At 32.2% G+C, this 21,046-nt stretch overlaps 3 protein-coding genes and 1 pseudogene across 3 annotated transcripts; all 4 read left to right on the top strand.

Annotated features, from left to right (window-relative positions):
• Nucleotides 1–5,675: 5,675 nt before the first annotated feature.
• LOC112023581 (carboxylesterase 1) lies at nt 5,676–7,073 on the top strand. Its single transcript, XM_024056195.2, has one exon. The coding sequence runs from the start codon at nt 5,889–5,891 to the stop codon at nt 6,885–6,887; it is 999 nt and encodes a 332-aa protein (XP_023911963.2). The 5' UTR covers nt 5,676–5,888; the 3' UTR covers nt 6,888–7,073.
• Nucleotides 7,074–7,978: 905 nt separating this feature from the next.
• LOC112023583 (carboxylesterase 1) lies at nt 7,979–9,358 on the top strand. The gene has a single exon (XM_024056196.2). The coding sequence runs from the start codon at nt 8,229–8,231 to the stop codon at nt 9,213–9,215; it is 987 nt and encodes a 328-aa protein (XP_023911964.1). The 5' UTR covers nt 7,979–8,228; the 3' UTR covers nt 9,216–9,358.
• Nucleotides 9,359–16,081: 6,723 nt separating this feature from the next.
• On the top strand, nt 16,082–17,425 carry LOC112012142 (carboxylesterase 1-like; annotated as a pseudogene).
• A 1,982-nt stretch (nt 17,426–19,407) lies between these two features.
• Nucleotides 19,408–20,772, top strand: LOC112012139 (carboxylesterase 1-like). The gene has a single exon (XM_065771838.1). It carries the CDS (start codon nt 19,494–19,496, stop codon nt 20,466–20,468), a length of 975 nt encoding a protein of 324 aa, XP_065627910.1. The 5' UTR covers nt 19,408–19,493; the 3' UTR covers nt 20,469–20,772.
• The last annotated feature ends 274 nt before the right edge of the window (nt 20,773–21,046 follow it).

The following is a 21,046-nucleotide window of genomic DNA, read 5'->3' as shown; positions in this document are numbered from 1 at the left end:
AAAATATTCATAATACCATAAATAAATAAAAATAAGAATACCTGTTACGATATATATGTGTGTGAAGAGAACAATTGAGTTATTGATCTTAATATTTGAGAAATAATGAGGGTATATATAGTTAACTCAATAGAGAAAGTCTATTGTGGAAATGTGTGAAGAGAACAATTTCAACTGATAAAGTCTTTGTATGATAAAAAGTAATCAATACAGAGATAATAAAGAGTAATCATCATGAAGAGACATAAGTTGAAATTCTATTATATATATCTTGAAATTCTATTTTATATATCTTATTGTTGGGGGGGGGGGGGCGAAGCCCAATCTAACGTAGTGGGCCCTAGGGGGGGGCTTTGAGGATTACTTATATTCGAAGAGAAGGAACCGGTTGAGATGAAGTCCATCTAGAAGAAGGATACCTGGAAACGAAGAAGAAGTACAATTCAAAGAGGTCACCAGGGTCGAAGAGGTCTTACTCTTCGGATACGAATAGTATTGATTAATCAAACGTGTGGAAGGTCCGAATGATCTTCCTAGCAACTCCAATGATAAAGATAAGTCTGAGTATATCTGGAGACGATAACAACGAAGAAATATCTAAAGGAAAAGCTGCTACCACCATATTAAATGCACTGAGCAACTTTTCTGGCCGCATTTATGTGGAGAAGACCCCTGAACAGTGTAACCTCAGCTACCGCCACTCACAAAAAGCTAAAGAAGATACATGACATGACATACACTCAAGTAAGTACCCAGATGAAGAACAAGTGGACGATGGGGATATGGGGAAGGATGCTATATAAAGGAGAAGGGCTCCTGATAAAATGGAGGGAAGAGAGACGATAGAAGAAAAGAGAGAGGTTTTACTGTTACCCTAAGAACTGTAATCATTATTCAATTTATCATAAACCTCTTCGGATTTCAACTTATTTCATCTTTACGTGTATCTTTACGTTAGTTTATACTTGGACGTTGTGATCAACCGTTGTGAATTCTACAGTTAACCTAGCTCCATCATCCACACTTACAAATTTATTATTTTAGCCTTGGGCCACAAATCCTAACCCTACACTTATATATCTTAAGAAAACAATTGTTTGATCCAAATTAAACAATTGCTAAATATTATCCCTTAATTTGAGGAATTATATCATAAAAATAATAAAAATTAATTTATTAATTATTTGTTTTAAAATATTGATAATATACTTTTAGTAGTAGTACAAGTCAAAACTTTGGGATTAAAGTTTAGAATTTTTTATAATAGACTTTTAGTTTGAATAGAATTTAAATTTGTTGAAGTTTAAATGATAAAGTTTTACTTAAATTAAACAATTGTTAAATATTATCCCTTAATTTGAGGAAATATATCCTAAAAAATAATATAAAATTAATTTACTAATTAGTGAGAGTAACCACTTGGCGCAATCATGACTTCTAAATTCAACTTTTATTGTATAGTACTAGTATTATGCCCGTGTGATGCACGGCTTAATCAAAATTTATATATAAATAATTTTTTTATTAATTTACTTAAAATAAATAATAAAAATAAATGAATATTTTACTTTTAAGTTACATAATGAATGCATGTTGTGTGAAATTAAGGTATCATAAAATGCATATATATATATATATAAATATAATTGAATGAAAAATGGTAGAGGTACCTAAAAAAAATATATATATATATATATATATAATGATTTTCTATAATACAATAATTGAAATCATGTTTAAGTGAAACCTCAATTCAATAATTAAAAACAATCTAAATTATTAAACATTTAAAAATTTGAAGTAGAGAGAGACTCACAAAAGAATTTAATTTTTGTCCTTGAAAGCATGGAAAAAGGCACTAAAATTCGAGTGAGTTCACTACNTGTATATGCATGAAAAATAATCTGAATTTAACATTTATTGTAGAAAAGAGGTGGTGTAGTCTTACCACTGTCTAACTAATTCTTATTATAATCCCTTTATTTTTCAGGGAAGGAGAAAACCCTTCTTTTATAATTTTTTTTTTAAAAAAGCGTTAATATATAATAGCTAAGATACTAATCTTTGGAAGTGGTATCTCATATAGATTAGTATTTCAATTGTGGGTTTTGGTAGTTAGAAGTTAACGCATAGTAGTTAATAATTAGAAAATTACTTTGAAATTTTTTTAAACCAATCCCTTAAAAAAGTTTTAGTAGAGTTTAAATCACGTTAATAAATTATCTCTCTATTCAAATTTTTTTTTTTCAATCATGTTAATAAAAAGTTACTAACAAAACTATTATTAGTAAACATTTCTTAGGCTTATCTATTTAGCTTTGTTGCCAAATTTATAAAAACTCTTTTATTTTATTTTATTTCTTTCTTTCCAAAGAATATAACACAACCAAAAACCTATATAAACAACAATTTACATTTAATATAAAGAATATAATCAAAATTATTCATAATTTAAAATTAAGAAATTAACACAAATTATAAATGAAGATATAAATTTAGAAAAAGAACAAAAAATAAACTTGTTTGTTTTCTCTATCACTTTGAAAGATAAAAGTGTGAGTATGTAACTAAAACCTGAACCAATTATTGTGGAAGAGAATAAATGAGTACAAAAGTTTAATATTATGAATTGAGTTAAAATGTATGTGAGAAGGTTTTATTAATTCTTTTGAAGTTAAAGAAAAATAACTTTAACAAAATGAAAAAATAATAATGAAGAAAGAATGCATACATGTCATGAGCTTTAGGCATTCACATATTGGAATAAAATTCACTTCAAAAAGTTTATATATATATATATATAGGTAGAGTTTCATATGATATAGAATTTAAATCCTATTGGAATTAAAATTTCTAATCAATTTATTTGTTGGTATCTCATAAATCCCATAAAAAGTGGATTAAAAAAAACGTCATATGAATAGAAAGAAAAAAGAAAACATTTTTTTTTATGGGAAAAAGGAAAATTTTCTTTTCTAACCAAAAAAAAAAAAAAACGTTTTTTGGGAGAACAAATGTTTATTATATATAGATACTTTTTTCTTTTAGAAGAAAGAGAGGGTGTTTACTTTAAACTCAAATATTGATTAACTTATTTACAATTTTTTTTTTAACTTTATCCATAAAAATTTTGGTATATTGGTATGAAAAGATTTTGCTGTTGAATAAGTTTTTTTTTTTTTTTTTACACAAGTAATATAGTTTATATTTAAAAAAAGGAATAGATGAAAATTGTTTCTGTATTTTTTTTTAAGTGTTTTTTTTTTACATGTCGTAATATAATTTAAATAAAAAAAGGATTAGATGAAGAGTTTGAATTGTAATCAAATTAAAATTTTTTATCAACTTATAAATTATAATAATAAAAGGATTTAATGAAGAGTTTGGATTTTAATCAAATTAAAATTTTTACTAATTTAAAAATTATAAGAGAAGAAGATAAGCATGAAAAAAATTATATTAATTTTTTAAAATTCTAAAAAAATTTCTGCAATCTAGCTTCAAAGCCAACTTTTATTATATAGTATATGATGATATGATATAAATAATTTATTTTAAAATTTTAGTTTTTGTATATAAAAAATTATTAAAGTTATGACTTACCTATATATATATATATATATATATATATTTTAAATGTACTGTTTCTGAATAAAATTGTGTGAACTAATATCAAGTTTCTTATCAATGTTCCAATTTTGTGTATTATAATTTATACTTTAAGAAAGACGTCAAAAGACAGAGCCATTCTCTTGTTGTATACTTGTATCTAAGCCATGATATATAAAAGAACAAAGCTTTTGATTAAAAAAAAACTAAATTAACATAATTGAACAACTTTTTTTTCTTTTTGAAAACACATAATTGAACAATTTCAATTGTATTACTTCTACTTTTTTTTCTTCCTTGCCGAATATGCAGTCGTATTACTTTAATTCATCTTTAATGTGACCTATAACGGATATAGTGAAGAGACCTGTGGAAGTGTGGAGTCCCATTAGACGATTGAGTAGATTGGTAAAATCTTGTGTACATATGTTTTATATATATAATCTAATAAATGATCATAAATAGCGTCTACCAAATTTTTTTATCCTTGACAAAATTGTAATGTATATTACAAATTTACAATATATACTTTTGAACTTTGAAAATAACTTCATTAATTTGCACGTAGGTTTCAATTAGTACAATTGGTAATATCTTATGCTATCATGTTGCAAGTTCTTAAAAATGTGCCCAAAAAAATTGTTTTTTTAAAAAAACCATATTTTTGCAAAACCCTAAAATTGCGGTTTTGATTTGTTGAGCCAACTTTTTCACTTCAAAATAATTATTCAGTACTTCAAGATTTTTATTCTCTACTCTCACAAAATTGTAAGTATTAATAAAAAAAAATTCATGTCCACAACTACTCGATTTGGTACATTTTTTAAACCCTAATATTGGCAGTAATGGCATCGTCTCTATGTATTGGAAGAAGTTTGGTTTGAGATTTAGTTGTGTTTTAATTTTCTACTTATTTTATTAGGTAATAATAATGACTAATGAGAGTGTGATTGAGTGTGGTAGTCCTTCAGCTTTTTATTCGTAAAAATCTGATATGGCATGTTATTATTGAAGGGTGTAAAAAGGGATATTTATACCAAATCCTTATTGAATTTAATCTCTTTTTTAAGTGGTTGGTGAAGAAAATAAAGAGTCCCAAAAGGAAATTGGAGAGAGAAAAAATATTATTAAAATAGAAAAAATGTTGATATAATGAGTAATTATTGATAAATAAAAATGTGATGATAGTGGCAGGCTCAAATGAAAACCAATAAAAATTTACTATACCAATAGTTTGTAAAAAAAAAGTTATAAAATTTTTTGTAGGTATAGCATTGCTCTTAAAATAGTAATACCAAAAAAAAAAAAAAAGTAGAAAGTATGTGAAAATTTGACCAACTAAAATGTTATTTAGGTCAATGCCAATGCCAATTATTCATCTAGACTAGCACATGTGGACCACGCGTGCTAGTCTAGATGAATAATTAGACCGCATGATGTGGTATAATTTTTTTTTTGTTTGATACGTCTATATGGGGATTTGAATAATCCCTCTCAGAAATAAAGTCTACTGGGCAATTTAAAAGTTCAATAAGTGATGTATATCTAAAATTCACTCCTTATTTTATTATGCTCATGAGGATATCCTCTCTTTGCATATATATGGAATAGCATTGCTGTAAAATACGCGTAGCTAAAATATATCAAATATATGAAGTTTGACACGCTACCTTAATATATATATATATATATATGGATGACCAGTTTATTATTATTATTTTTATATAAGATAAAAATTCTATTTTAGGATAATTTTAAGCGTGTGTATATATATATATATATATATATATATATATATATATATAATATATATATATATATATATATATATATATATATATATATATATGTATGTGTGTGTAAAGTTCCCTTCTAGAGGTTTGAAGTTTGGTTTTTGGTTCTCTCATCTCTTAAACACTTATACTTGTGGAGTAACGATCACGATTACCACTTTGAACAATACAAGAGTTTATATATTTTCCTTTTTATTCAACTATTTCCTTTATTTTATAGCAAAGACTTCTTAAATTACTGAACGAATACTATCTATGAGCACGCCTAACTTGTGATGTTAGCAATGTAATAAACTACAAATCACGCAATAATAGTCCATCTAGCAACCCACTAAGTATTAAATACAAAATAGACCAACGAACTGAATCACATATGAAGTAGGAACCACAACACTATCTAAGCACTACACTGCTAAACAATCTTTCTCCGATTCTCAAAAGACAAAAGAAAGCTTTCTTTATCCTTTCATCAACAAGATCCGTGCCATGTCCGGAGACCAAACTGCACCACCGGTTTCCACCATTGATCCCTATGAGTACCTCCAAATCATCCAAAACAGTGACGGTACCATCAAACGTCTCTACGAAATTCCTAGCACCCCTGCCGCACCTGATCACAACGGTTCCACCCCTGTGATCACCAAAGATGTCACTCTCAACCCAAATCACAACACTTGGGTCCGCATATTCCTACCTCGCCAAGCACTAGATAACAGCTCCACCAACAACAGTGTCGGTAATACAAAACTTCCTCTCATTGTGTACTACCGTGGTGGTGGCTTTATTCTTTTAAGTGCTGATTCAACCATGAATCATGACTTTTGCTTCAACATGGCACTTCAACTCTCCGCCGTGGTCGTCTCCGTCGAATACCGTCTCGCTCCCGAGCACCGCCTTCCTGCCGCGTACGACGATGCAGTGGAAGCGTTACATTGGATCAAATGTACACAAGAAAAATTGTTACGTGACTTTGCTGATTATTCCAAGTGTTTTCTAATGGGTACTAGTGCGGGTGGCAACATTGCCTATCACGTGGGGCTAAGTGCATCTACAGCCGTTGGTCATTTTGAACCATTGAAGATCAAAGGGCTGATTTTGCACCACCCGTTCTTTGGCGGGTCAAAAAGGACTGAATCCGAGCTAAGGCTGTTCAACACTCCAGTTTTGCCACTTTGCAGTACTGATTTGATGTGGAAATTGGCTTTGCCAATTGGGGTTGACCGTGATCATGAGTATTGCAATCCAACGGTGGATGATGGATTTGATCAAATTAGAGAGCTGGGTTGGTGGGTTGTGGTGACAGGTTGTGATGGAGACCCATTGATAGACCGTCAGATGGAGCTGGTAGAAATGTTGAAGAAGAAGGGTGTTAAGGTAGAGGCACAATTTAATGAAGGAGATTATCATGGGGTGGAACTAATGGATGCCACGAAAGCTAATGCACTGTCTGTGTTCCTAAGGCACTTCCTAGAAAAATGCTGCTAGGATGGTTTCCCGGTTCTCGATTCCACTTGGAAACATATGTTGTTTTCTTTTATTTTCTATGAATAAATTTTTTACTTAATAAGCAAACTAAAATTAAGTTTCTTATGAGTGTTCTCTAATTCTCTGTACTGTAAAGGTTTACAAGTAAGCTGGAATAGATAAATTCAGCCTCAAAGTCCACAACAATTATGAGTCGGTTGGGCTTGTTTATACTTTATAATACTCCCACAGTCGTACTAGCTCTAATCTTTATAGAGACATTTAATTTTGGCTTATAAACAAAAGCTATCAAGAGGTTTATCTCTTATCCTAATCTTTAGACCGTAAACAGCTGCTATTTTATCTTCAAATCAGACATAGTGCTTATTTTCTTCTTAAAAAATAAAGTCAAGGCAACAAGGTTGTAGGTTGTAGCCGCCCTTTGCTGTTGATTTGTCCTAAACCGCGGCGAAAAGAAAAAAAGAATTGCAACTTGTATTATGCAATTTTTTTTTTTTTTTTTTTTGCTCTGAGATGTATCATACATTTATACTTTAAGCAAACTGAAAGAGCCGTCCTCTGTTTGTATCTAAACTAAAGTCAATTGCTTTAGAAGATAGACGGCCCTAGAGCAGTAAGAGGGAAGCCTAAAATTCCTTATTTAAGAAATCGGTTGTCAAATATTTATTGTTAATGAGTATGGAAATCACATGTCATAAAAAAATAAATATTCATTCAAGTGGATGCCTTTTAGGTCTTTTTCAAGCTATTTTGTTGTTATGAGCCTTGCTTTATCTCGAATACAGTTTAAAATTTGATGAAATAATCTAGTTCAATAAGAAGAGTGGATGTAAGTTGAGGTTGCCAATTTTGTTTTGGTTATCAATTTATTGCCAACCTTCTTAATTACTTATTATTCTTTCCCTTTTCTCTTCAGTAATTTCTAACTATTTCTCTTTTCCATGGATGATATTTTGTCAAGTTCATAGCCACTGCAACCTGAACCAATAAAATAGGGTTTGCCAGGAAGGAACCTAACCCAACCCGAATATTCAGGTCTAGGGCTGGGTCCTCCTTTTTTTTTTTTTTGGTAGCTTGTTTTGGACTTTGGATTATTCCCTTATAAAATTGTTTTGCGGGTCGGGTTAGACCTAAGTTCTAAAATGGATCCGAGCGTTTGGCCCAAGTCCATGCTCAGCCATGCTTGGACTGAAGGAACTCGAAGTTTCCTCAAGGCAAATCAAATGTAATCATCACATATACCTACCACATGTGAGTTAGGAATACCATCCTCAACAACTATATTATTAGCAAATTTATTCCCAACACTCCCTCTCAGATCCAATCTCAGCTCATCAAAAAATGTCGGGTCAAAAACCTCCATCAAACCCCACCACTGATGCCTATCAATACCTCCAAATAGTCAACAACTCCGACGGCACCATCACACGCCACCGCAAAATCCCAAACACCCCAGCCACACCAGATTCCGACGACCCCACTCCAGTTCTCTCCAAAGACATCCCTCTAAACCAATCAAACAAAACCTCGGTCAGAATATTCCTACCCAGACAAGCACTCGATAATCCCTCTTCTTCCAAAATACCTCTCATAGTGTACTTCCATGGTGGGGGGTTCATTCTTTACAGTGCATCCTCAACAGTGTTCCATGACTTTTGCGCAAACATAGCCATCGATGTCACTGCTATTATCGTATCAGTTGACTATCGTCTTGCTCCTGAGCATCGTTTGCCTGCAGCTAACGATGATGCTGTGGAAACACTGCACTTGATCAAAACCAACCAAGATGAATGGCTTACAAAATATGCTGATTTTTCTAACACTTTTATTATGGGTACTAGTGCAGGCGGCAACGTGGCCTACCATGCAGGACTACGTGTAGCTTCTGAAGTTGAAAATCTTCAGCCTTTGATAATAATCAAAGGGCTGATATTGCACCAACCATTTTTTGGTGGGACCCAGAGGACTAAATCAGAGCTAAGACTGGTCAGTGACCCTGTGTTGCCACTGTTTGTGAATGACCTTGTGTGGGAGTTGTCGTTGCCAATTGGCGTTAACCGTGATCATGAGTATTGCAATCCAACGGTGGATGGTGGATCTCAGAGGTTGGAGAAGATTAGATTGTTGGGATGGAGGGTCTTGGTGATTGATTGCAAAGGGGACCCACTGATCGACCGTCAAATTGAGCTGGTTAAGATGATGGAAGAGAAGGGTGTAGTGGTGGTGAGTCAATTTGACGAGGGTGGTCACCATGGTGTAGATCTTCAAGACCTGTCCAGGGCTAAGGCATTGAATATGGTCTTAAAGAATTTCATGCTACCTTCCTAATTGACTGTCTAGAAAAAATAATGGTCTGCTTTATCTTACAAAAATCAAAAAGTAAATTACTATATTTACTTGTTTTTTTGTGATTTTTGGCATCAATTTTCAATATATTGAAATGGAGTGCTGGCCTAATTTGTTATCGTTAATTCATATCTCATATATATATATATATATATATTATTTCTTAATGTAACTATCATTCATTCAGCCCATTTCTTTTCATATACCCATTGATCGAGCAACCAACCACCAAGCTAAGAAGTAGCAAAGCACAGAAGATTGCTAATCAGCAACAAGGTATATAAGAAGCAGAACACTATATTTTATTTCGAATAACAACTACCCTTTACATTTGACTCAATTTAATTAGTCATAAATATAGAGTTTTATAGGCTATTGTTAAGTTCAATGGCCACGGCCAAGAGGACTTGGCCAAACCAAGATTTCATTTTTGGGACAAAAATATGAATACAAAAATCTTTACCATGAAAGAGATATATAGTAAGATTAAAAGCTAAATTAATCTCTTCTTCACATGCCCATTTGCTCAAAGAATTTAGAGGATAATTGAATTTAAGATAGTGATCTTGCTCAAAGAATTTAGAGGATAGTTTAATTAAAGATGGTGTTGCCAAGAAGGCCTTGATAATGAATGGGATACTCTTATCAATTGGGCAATATAGAACTGCAAAGGAAAAAGTGCAAGGGCTGATTGTTGCAGGCTAGGCTTTAGTGCTGGTATATACCATGTTAAGCACCAAAAAATTGTGAGAACAGAGGAACAAATTTTAGGGGTCATAAAGGATTAGGTGAAAAACTGGACTGAAAGTTGTTAGAACAGAGGAACAAATTTTAGGGGTCATAGAGAATTAGAAGAAGAACAGGATTGAAAGTAAAGGTGTATATCACAGCTCTAGTATATTTTTCTTCAACATATGGGGCATCTCAGATGTTGTATTTAAGCCTAAAGTTTGATTTGTGTGGCGGTACAGCACACTCCAATTGTTGTAGATTGATAGATTCTTCTTCTTGTTGTTTTGGTTTGTTGGTTGATGGGATTTTGTCCTTGTTCTCCGCCTTTGGGTAGTCAGTCTCAATTGTGTAGTTTAGCTACTGTTGTCTTCTTGTTGTTGGCCATGTTGCTGCCTTTGGCTGTTGTGGCTGGTTTTCCAATTTGTTGCTTAGTATAATTCACTTGATTATCAGAAAAAGAGAAGCTAAATTAATTCATGAAAAATAAAACTAAATTTCTATTCAATATTAACCAAATATAAATAAGAGAAAAAACTTAAGATAATTACTTTTTAATACACATGAATTTGTCAAGAGCCTTATAATTTAGTGGCATAGTCTATTCTTTTTTATTAGGAGAACGATGATTCAAATCTCTCCTTGTTGCATTATTTAATTATTTAAAAATTGTTAGGATATATGTAAATCATGTTAGGAACATATGTCATTATAGAATTGACTAATCCTTTGACAAAACCCATTTTACTTATAATTTGGTAGATCTAAGAAATGTTTAATACTTCAAGAAACAAGGTTTTAAGTTCAAATGTTAAAACTATACAAATCTGTTCAAGATTCAAGTGAAGAAGTGCTTGTTTTTAAAACTTGACAGCTAATATCTATTAAGGTTTAAAAAACTGTTTCAACCTGATGCTCGACAGCTCTTGACAAATAATCTATCTATCGAGATTTATGAAAATTAGTTTTTCAGATCTAATTTCAATCCAATCCGTGTATATATATTTGGGCTTTCATTTTTCACAACCCTAAACATATATAAACATCGTTTTAAGGGCCGTCATAGTTGATTCACCTCAATACAAAAGTTTTTCATAAGTATATTGTGAACTAGAGACATATGCCCTAGTTCATCTTTCTCTTCAAGAAGCTATTGCGTTTGTACGCCGTAGGGTTTTGTAACCAAGAAGTTTCGTGATCTTCATTGTGTGATGAACTGAAGAACTTTGCAGCCAACATCCTTCTTATATTGGTGGAGAGTCACGTACTGGGAGCCATGCATTAAAAGGAGAGATTGTCACTACAGAACAAGTCCAATTGGGTATTGGGGTAAGGGTTCAACTGTAAGTTGATATAAGGTACTGAGATTCATTTACTTATAACTGCTTGTTGTGATAATAGTGGATTATCGGGAGTAGTGATCTTAAAATCACCCAGTAGGGTTTTTACCATGTAAGTTTTCCCCATTTGTAAACAAATCATCGTGTTAACTTTATTTTCTGCTGCATATTAACTTAGTTGGTGATTTGTTTGTTTTTTTTGTGCTACCACGTTTATTGCATGTTAATTGAATTAATTAATTAACTTGACTAATTAATTAGTTAATTCATCATAAGGGGTTGATACATTCTTGGCCTATTAAAAATAAATAAATACATTTGAACTCATTATATATCCACTATTCTTACACAAAAGTATAAAAAATAACAAGTTGCCAAATAAAATAAATAAATACCATATTAGAATTGTTGCTGAAATTAGACATGGCAAAACGGGCGGGTCGATTCGGGTCGGGTCAATCGGGTTGCGGGTCAAACGGATCACGGGTCAAAACGGGTCATTTTAAGTGAGTCAAAATGGGGTTCAGGTCAACCGGGTTGCGAGTCAGGTCGGGTTGACCCGTATTTTTCACATGAATTTTTTTTATTATTTATTTTTATATAAAAAACAACATGTATCTGTCATTTGAAAAGTTATGCAACAAATTACTTAATGTAAAATATATTATTTTGAATTCACCACTTATATTAAGAATGAACTCAGTTAAACTTATTAATACTTATTCAACAATTTTAAAATTATACAAATCCTAACATTACTATCTAAAACAAAATAACACAAAGATAAATAAAACAAATACACAAGTTTTATTTCTACACAATATCAACATTCCAAATATAAAACAAAATTACAAATAATTTATTGGATAACTCATTTGATAAAGAATAAAAATATATAAGAAATTTACAATCTTGAAAATTAATTTTATAATCTATTATTAGTTGTGATTGACACTCTATTTCAATTTGAGATATACTTTAAAATTTGATTGCTTACTTATTTATACATGGTATCTTTTATGAATATCATATTATTGTTAAGCAACACACACTCTAGAAAATATCATAATTTATTTTGAAAAGCCGTTTATTTTGGACATAAATTATTAAAAAATAGGTCTAAATATTCATAATTTATTCTAATTTAATACTTTAGCTTCACTATTTTCATACTTGTGAATATTTCCAACATGTCTACAATTTTAAATCTATGTTTTTAATTCTACTATAACCAGATTATCTTGGCATGTACTTTGCTATTTGATATCTAAAAATATTTACTCATTACAGAATGTTCAACAATTAATCTTTCAATTAATTTGCATATAGTTATGTAAATGTATCAATTGTTTCCTTAAAGTTCACAATGAACAATTAAACCAATATTGTCTTAGTTTTACTATTTTTTTACCAAAAAAAAAAAGTTTTAAAAAAATGGTTCGAGTTCGGGTCGGGTCGGGTTAACCCCGCAAAAAACATGGGTCGGGTCACAGGTCAACCCGTTTTTGCTTCGGGTAAAAAAAAAAAATCGGGTTTGGGTTAGGTATTTTTCGAGTCGGGTCCGTTTTTGCTTCGGGTAAAAAAAAAAAATCGGGTTTGGGTTAGGTATTTTTCGAGTCGGGTCGGGTCAGAAAATTCTAACCCGTTTTGCCATGTCTAGCTGAAATTGAGAGCAAATTATTGAGAAAAATAGGAAACTGGTTCAATTTAACGCATTATGTCCACAACATAAAACCCCATATGACTTCACTTTTTATATATTGTTAAAATGGATCCAACATATATGGGAACATATTAGATATAGTGCGATAACTTTAAAACCATTAATAGCACAGTGATTTGTAACTACTGTTGGAAATAAATGAGAGATAATAACTAACTTTTCATTGGAAATTACACAATTTGATTTTACCAAAAGATGTGGCAGAGATGAGGCATGGACCAAGTCACTATCTTGAGACAAATCGTGCCATCTACAATATATTCAATGTAATTAGACAATATATTTTTGTACGTTGTTCTCAAGATACAACAACCCAACCACCTTTGCTGATTATCCTTACAAGCCTACACTGCTCATAGGATATAAGCTCTCTATAGTACTTTCTTTTTCCAAAAAATTCAATAAAAGATAATATATTTTTGTGAATAATAAGAAGTAATAGATGGTAAGTATTTAGACCAATAATAAAAATTGTTTTTGAAAGTCTGTAGCTTTTGTAATTCAAAAATAATGTGTATCTTGAAACTTTTATTTCTTTCCATATATATAGAGTCGGACATATAACTTGTCCTTAGCCAAAGATTCAAAAGGGTTTGATATCAATTAAATGGTCATAAAATCGTTGAAATCAATATATGATCAAAAGGTTCTTTATATGTGTGTGTGTGTGTGTATATATATATATATGTATGTATGTATGTATTATATATAAACCAGTCATCAATAGTCTTTGCCAATGTATATACGTTGAAACAAGTTAATAGCCTAATTAAGTTGTCTTTTAGTGTCATAATGCTATTGAAAACAAAACAACGGCCCATAACGAGGCTGATCTTTAGATATCAATTAATATTTTCCTTTGAAACTTGGACTATACACAATGGTTACAACCAAGAATGGAAAGCATGTTGTAATGTTATAAACCATCAATGGTAAATTATATAAATATATAGTTTTATAATTTTCTGATACTTTCCATCTATAACGTTACTATTAAATATATTAAAAGAAACATTTTAAAGCAAAAGTTTATAATGAAAGTATACTAAAAGCTGGCAATATATGGTATTAAAAATCACATTAATTTTTAGAAATTTTCCTAACTAAAACCATTTACAATTGCTATTCAAATTTTGAATTATATTTGAATTTCAAAATTTAGCAATCAAAGTATCTGATATTAAGGAGTAATTGATTTCATCAATTCACATACATGAGTATTAAAATATATATGATATTTTTTATAAAAATATCCAACAACTACTATTAGAATAGTCCATGATATTTTATAAAACCATTTTGTATGTGTCTAGGTACTTACCATCTCCTTAATTATATTCGGATCTAGATCTCGTGCAATATCACATAGGTATTGCATAGTGCAATAATTTTGAAAAGTGCAAATTGAAAGTTATTTTTGTAATTTTTAATCTAAACCCTTGAATGAAAAAAAAAATAAAAAATAGCAAAAAGTAGAATGAAAAAAAATAGAAAGATGAGAGAGGAAGAGATAAGAGAGAAAGAAGATCCATCAAGGGTAAGATTCAGCTAAGCAAGAAGGGAAAAAAAATGAGAAAGAGAACAAGGTGAGATTAGAGGAAAAAAAACTAATGGTCCATTTGGATTGAGGGGGGGGGGGGGAAGTAGAGTAGAATTGGTCCCAAAATTAGCCTATTTTCAGTAAACTCTACTCTACTCTCCTCCACTCCCCCTCTCTCCTACCTCAATCTAAATGGACCCTAAAATGGAGAGAGAGAGAGAGAGAGAGAGAGAGAGAGCCACGTGATTGGGGATGTGGAATTTGTGTTAGTGGAGCCAAAGGTAACAATGGCACGACATGTGGACGGGTGTGAGAGAATGAGTGTGAAATGAGGTGACATGGTAGAGTTGTTGAGAAGAGAAAATTTATGAGAGTATTGCAATATTGCACAAGATCTCAATACATTGTATTTGGACAAAGACATCATATATAGACAAATATAAATGGTTTTAAAAATTAGACCAATCAAATAACCAAAAAGGAGAGTGATTCTTAGTTTTATAGTCTAATCGAAGTTCGACTGATGGTTAAACTAATGGCATCACATAATTAATATAAATAAAATAATTAATATTTTCAAATTAAAATTATTTAAATTTTCATATCTTATTTTAAAATAATTATAAAATAGAAAGAACTTTTATATACGTACTCTTTTTTTTTTTTTTCTTTTTCTTTTTAAATCTTATTAGTAATCATTGACAATATATATCATAATAGTTTGTTACCTACTTCTGTAAATAACGAATAATATAAGAGTAATGTTATAGATACTAACAATTTTACAATATTTTTACAAATTACTGATGTGGCAAATTCTTACTAGTTCTAATATGAGCTCATTACTAATATCACATTTTTACTTACAATAATTATTTGGAAAATATTAAAACTACACCAACAGTTTGTAAAAATGTTATAAAATAGTTTGTGTGCCTGTAACAATTAGACATTACTCCACCTTTTTGTTTTGTTTTTTTTTTTTTTTTTTTTTTTTTGTTTTGTTTAAAAAAAAAAAAAAAAAACCAACATTCTCCCATTCCCACTTCTCACGGCACCCACACACGGCCACATGTTATTTACCTCTAAACTAAAACAAAAAATACAAAAACCGCTTACCAGTTTACCACACATTACCATTAGTGTAATTTTCAAGCATTTACAACATCTTTTTATTTTTATTTTTTTCCACTTCTATTCACAGAGAGTCATAAACCTCTCTTTTTCTCTTGCGCAGTACCAGAGTACTTCAGCAGATTCTAAATAGCAGTCAAGGCTTGAAGCACATGGATTTCTCCTCATTTCATCCAACAAAGTAATTCTGCTTCATTTCATTCAACTGAACCGACAGATCCGGTCTAGTTTTTAAATCCGTGATATAATTGATTGTCACGTGCATTGACATTCACGGCAAATTTTGTAACCATTTGCCGACCCTCAACCAACAGTCAAATGGTATCCAGAATCATCTTAAATGGACAATATTTCTAGCACTAGTAGCCGGCCAATTGCCTTTTATGTGTTCCAAACTTGCCTGAATTAAGTAAACCAATTCACATCCACCAATCCCACAACTATAACCTGTCTTCCCGACTGAAAGTCAAACACATAGTTAATTCCATCTTCACACAACTATATTACTCAACAGTTTGAGCAGATAGCTCATCACAAAGCTAGAGAGTAGAGAGTCTGCCATGTCAAGTCAAACTGCTCCCTCAAATCCCACCGTTGATCCCTACTAACACCTCCAAATCGCCCTCAATGCCGACGGCACGATCACACGCCTCCGAGAAATCCCGAACACTCCACCCACACCTGATCCTAGCCACCCCACTCCAGTTCTCTCCAAAGACATCCCTCTAAACCAATTAAACAATACCTGGGTCAGAATATTCCTACCTAGAGAAGCACTTGATCATAACTCCTCCACTAAACTGCCTCTCATAGTTTACTTCCATGGAGGAGGGTTCATCTTTTACAGTGCAGCCTCATCAAATTTCCATGATTTTTGTGCCAACATGGCAATTGACCTCCACGTCATCATCGTATCCGTCGAGTACCGCCTCGCCCCAGAACACCATCTGCCGGCGGCTTATGATGATGCTATGGAAGCATTACACTGGATCAAAACCACCCCAGATGATTGGCTAAGAGATTACGCTGATTTATCTAACACATTTATTATGGGTAGTAGTGCTGGTGGTAACATAGCCCACCATGCAGGGTTACGTGCATCCGTGGAAATTGATAAACTTGAGCCTTTGGTCATCAGAGGGTTGATATTGCATCAACCATTCTTTGGTGGGTCCCAAAGGACTCAATCAGAATTGAGGGACAATGATCCAATTTTGCCACTAAGTGTTTTTGATCTAATGTGGGAATTGTCATTACCAATTGCTGACCGCGATCATGAGTATTGTAATCCAAAGGTTGGAGATGGGCCTCAGCTTTTGGAAAAGATCAAGCTGCTAGGATGGAAAGTCTTGGTGTTGGGCTTTGATGGGGACATACTGTTTGAACATCAAATTGAGCTGGTAAAACTGATGAGAGAAAAGGGTGTGACAGTGGTGAGCCAATTCGGTGAGGGGGGTTGTCATGGGATAGATATGTTTGAGCCTGCCAAAACTAAGGCACTCCATGTGGTCCTTAAAAATTTCATATTATCTTCATTGGTTGCCTAGGAAGAATTGGTGGTGGTGGGTGTGTGTGTCACTGTGTTGGTTTGCGATGTTATCATGTGCATATATTTTAATAGAATAGTCCACATGTCAAAAGTCTTGCATAAAGAATAACGTTGTAATGATGTTGATGTGATTAATGCTATGTTGTTATATGTATTGAAAAGTCGTTGTTTTGGCTTTAATGCTGTTAGATCGTAGATAATACATCATTTTCATAGTTATTGTTTTCCATCTTCTCTATTAAAAAGACCATTATTGGCATGGGTTTAATGGCCGTATGAGGTGTTTTAGGTGTAAAAAGTGGAATAATTACCACATGGAGTGTGACTTGATGGTAGGAATTCTTGTTTTGCACTAAAAGAGGAGTGATTCGAGCGATAATCCCAGCAAGACCCGTGTGGTACATATAGTATTACCCATTGTCGTCACATAGCATGAGGTTGATGAGCCCACACCAGAGACCTCCTTTTTCTATTCAGCAAAAAAAAAAAAGTGAAATAATTGAATTAAAAGTTAGAACTGCATTTTATTATATTAATAACAATAAAAATTACCATCTTTTTATATATACGGCTCTAGCTACCATATATATAATCTTTGAAAATAAATAATGAAACTTAAGAAACACAAAAACTTTAATAAAAATTTAATTTTTGTGCTTTATAGTTCATCTACACATCAAATATCTTTCAGCAAAAAAAAAAAAAAAAACACATCAAAATATTCATAATACTATAAATAAAAAAATAATAAGAATACCCTTTAGGATATATATGTGTGAAGAGAACAATTGAGTTATTGATCTTAATATTTGAGAAATAATAAGGGTATATATAGTTAGCTCAATAGATTAAGTTTACGGTAAAAATGTGTGAAAAAAACAATTTCAATTAATAAAGTCTTTGCATGATAAAAGTAATTGAAAATTATAAAAAGTAATCATTATGATTATGAAGAGGCATAAGTTGAAATTCTATTTTATATATCTTAAGAATAAAAATCTAACATATTGCTCATATCATTGTTCTTACGTTAGATCAGTTTATAATATTATATACATCCGATTGTTTTAAGGACTCAATTGTAAAGCTAGTGAAAGTGACTTCAATCATAATTATAATTTAAAAGTAATTTTTTGATGGAATAAAAAAAAAAAATATATATATATATATAAAGTAAATTTGTCTATTCTATATTTCGTTATCTTCGTCATGCGTGATGCATCACCTACCGAATCATTTTTTGTTTTGGAAGCTTACACCTGATAGTATTAATACAAAATCTAATATATTTTTGGATCTATAAGCAAATATACTATACAGAAACAAGAGGCAGCCAAAATTTCTAACAGCCATCAAAACAGAGTAGAATGTCGGGTCAAGATGCACCAATCAATCCCACCGGGGATCCGTACCAGCTCCTCCAGATAGTCCGAAATCCGGACGGCACGATAACCCGAGCTCTCGATATTCCAGAAACCCCACCCACATCAGATCCCAGCCTTCCTATTTCAGTTCTCTCCAAAGACATCCCAATCAACCAATCAAACAACACCTGGGTCAGAATATATCTACCTCGTGAAGCACTTGATATTTCCTCACAACCGAAGCTACCTCTAATAGTTTATTACCATGTACCCTTTAGGATATATATGTGTGAAGAGAACAATTGAGTTATTGATCTTAATATTTGAGAAATAATAAGGGTATATATAGTTAGCTCAATAGATTAAGTTTACGGTAAAAATGTGTGAAAAAAACAATTTCAATTAATAAAGTCTTTGCATGATAAAAGTAATTGAAAATTATAAAAAGTAATCATTATGATTATGAAGAGGCATAAGTTGAAATTCTATTTTATATATCTTAAGAATAAAAATCTAACATATTGCTCATATCATTGTTCTTACGTTAGATCAGTTTATAATATTATATACATCCGATTGTTTTAAGGACTCAATTGTAAAGCTAGTGAAAGTGACTTCAATCATAATTATAATTTAAAAGTAATTTTTTGATGGAATAAAAAAAAAAAATATATATATATATATAAAGTAAATTTGTCTATTCTATATTTCGTTATCTTCGTCATGCGTGATGCATCACCTACCGAATCATTTTTTGTTTTGGAAGCTTACACCTGATAGTATTAATACAAAATCTAATATATTTTTGGATCTATAAGCAAATATACTATACAGAAACAAGAGGCAGCCAAAATTTCTAACAGCCATCAAAACAGAGTAGAATGTCGGGTCAAGATGCACCAATCAATCCCACCGGGGATCCGTACCAGCTCCTCCAGATAGTCCGAAATCCGGACGGCACGATAACCCGAGCTCTCGATATTCCAGAAACCCCACCCACATCAGATCCCAGCCTTCCTATTTCAGTTCTCTCCAAAGACATCCCAATCAACCAATCAAACAACACCTGGGTCAGAATATATCTACCTCGTGAAGCACTTGATATTTCCTCACAACCGAAGCTACCTCTAATAGTTTATTACCATGGGGGAGGGTTCATCATGTCCAGTGCAGCCTCATCTCTTTTACATGATTATTGTGTCAACATGGCCAATGAATTACGTGTCATCATCGCATCGGTCGAGTACCGCCTCGCCCCAGAGCATCGTCTACCGGCGGCTTATGATGATGCTGTGGAAGCATTGTACCGGATCAAAACCACCCAAGATGATTGGTTGACAAAGTACGCTGATTTTTCAAACTGTTTCATTATGGGCTTGAGTGCTGGGGGAAACATAGCCTACCATGCAGGACTACGTGTAGCTGCGGAAGCTGACCATCTTGGACCGTTGAAAATCAGAGGGTTGATATTGCAACAACCATTCTTTGGTGGGACCCAAAGGAGTGACTCAGAATTGAGGTTGGTCAACGATCCAATGCTGCCACTGTGTGTAACTGATCTGATGTGGGAGTTGTCATTGCCAATTGGGGTTGACTGTGATCATGAGTATTGCAATCCAACGGTGGCAGGTGGGTCTAAGCTGTTGGAGAAAATAAGGTTACTGGGATGGAAGGTTTTGGTGACTGGTTGTGATGGGGACCTATTGTTTGATCGTCAAGTTGAGCTGGTGAAGCTGTTGGAAGAACATGGCGTACACGTGGTGGGTCACTTCGGTGTTGGAGGTTGTCATGGGGTGGACTTTCATGACTCCTCTAGGGGCAAGGCATTCTTGGAGCAAGTTAAGAATTTTATATAAATTTGATTGCACAAATGATTATGTTTTTTTCTTCTAAACCGTGAGTCATGGTGATTAGTGATTTAATTGTGTTGCATAATGGTGAAGGAGTTCTGAATTAAAAATGGCCCTTCCTTTCTCTGTAAGAATATGATGGAGAAAAAAATCTTTTATTTTCAATAAAGTCTTTCTTAAAGAAAAAAAAGAAAAAAGGAAAAGAGTATGATGGAGAATGAAGTTATTATATGTTCAAGATTCAAATGAATGTGTATTCAAAATAGAAAAAGAATTTTATGAATAACTTAGTGAGTGATTCTATTGCTTATCATTTCTCTCCAGCTTTCCATTATTACTCACATTTGGTATTGCGTTTTCTATGTTACTCTGTTACTTTATTTTATTTTATTGTTTTGAAAGTAAGATTCTCTAGTTATCTAGTAGTCATTGTTGGTGTGTGTTCCAAACATAATTTTGAAATCCAGACTGAACCGTACAGTCCGACTGAAAAAATCTCTTTATGGAAAAAAAAAAAAAAAAAAAGAAAAAAGAAAAAGGGTACCATGCGAACCGTAGTCAAACCTCACGGTTCTAAGAACTGT

This window comes from Quercus suber, unplaced genomic scaffold (assembly GCF_002906115.3).
Source record: "Quercus suber isolate HL8 unplaced genomic scaffold, Cork oak 2.0 scaffold_50, whole genome shotgun sequence".
Taxonomy (NCBI): Eukaryota; Viridiplantae; Streptophyta; class Magnoliopsida; order Fagales; family Fagaceae; genus Quercus; species Quercus suber.
This window is presented reverse-complemented; position numbering and strand designations above follow the sequence as displayed.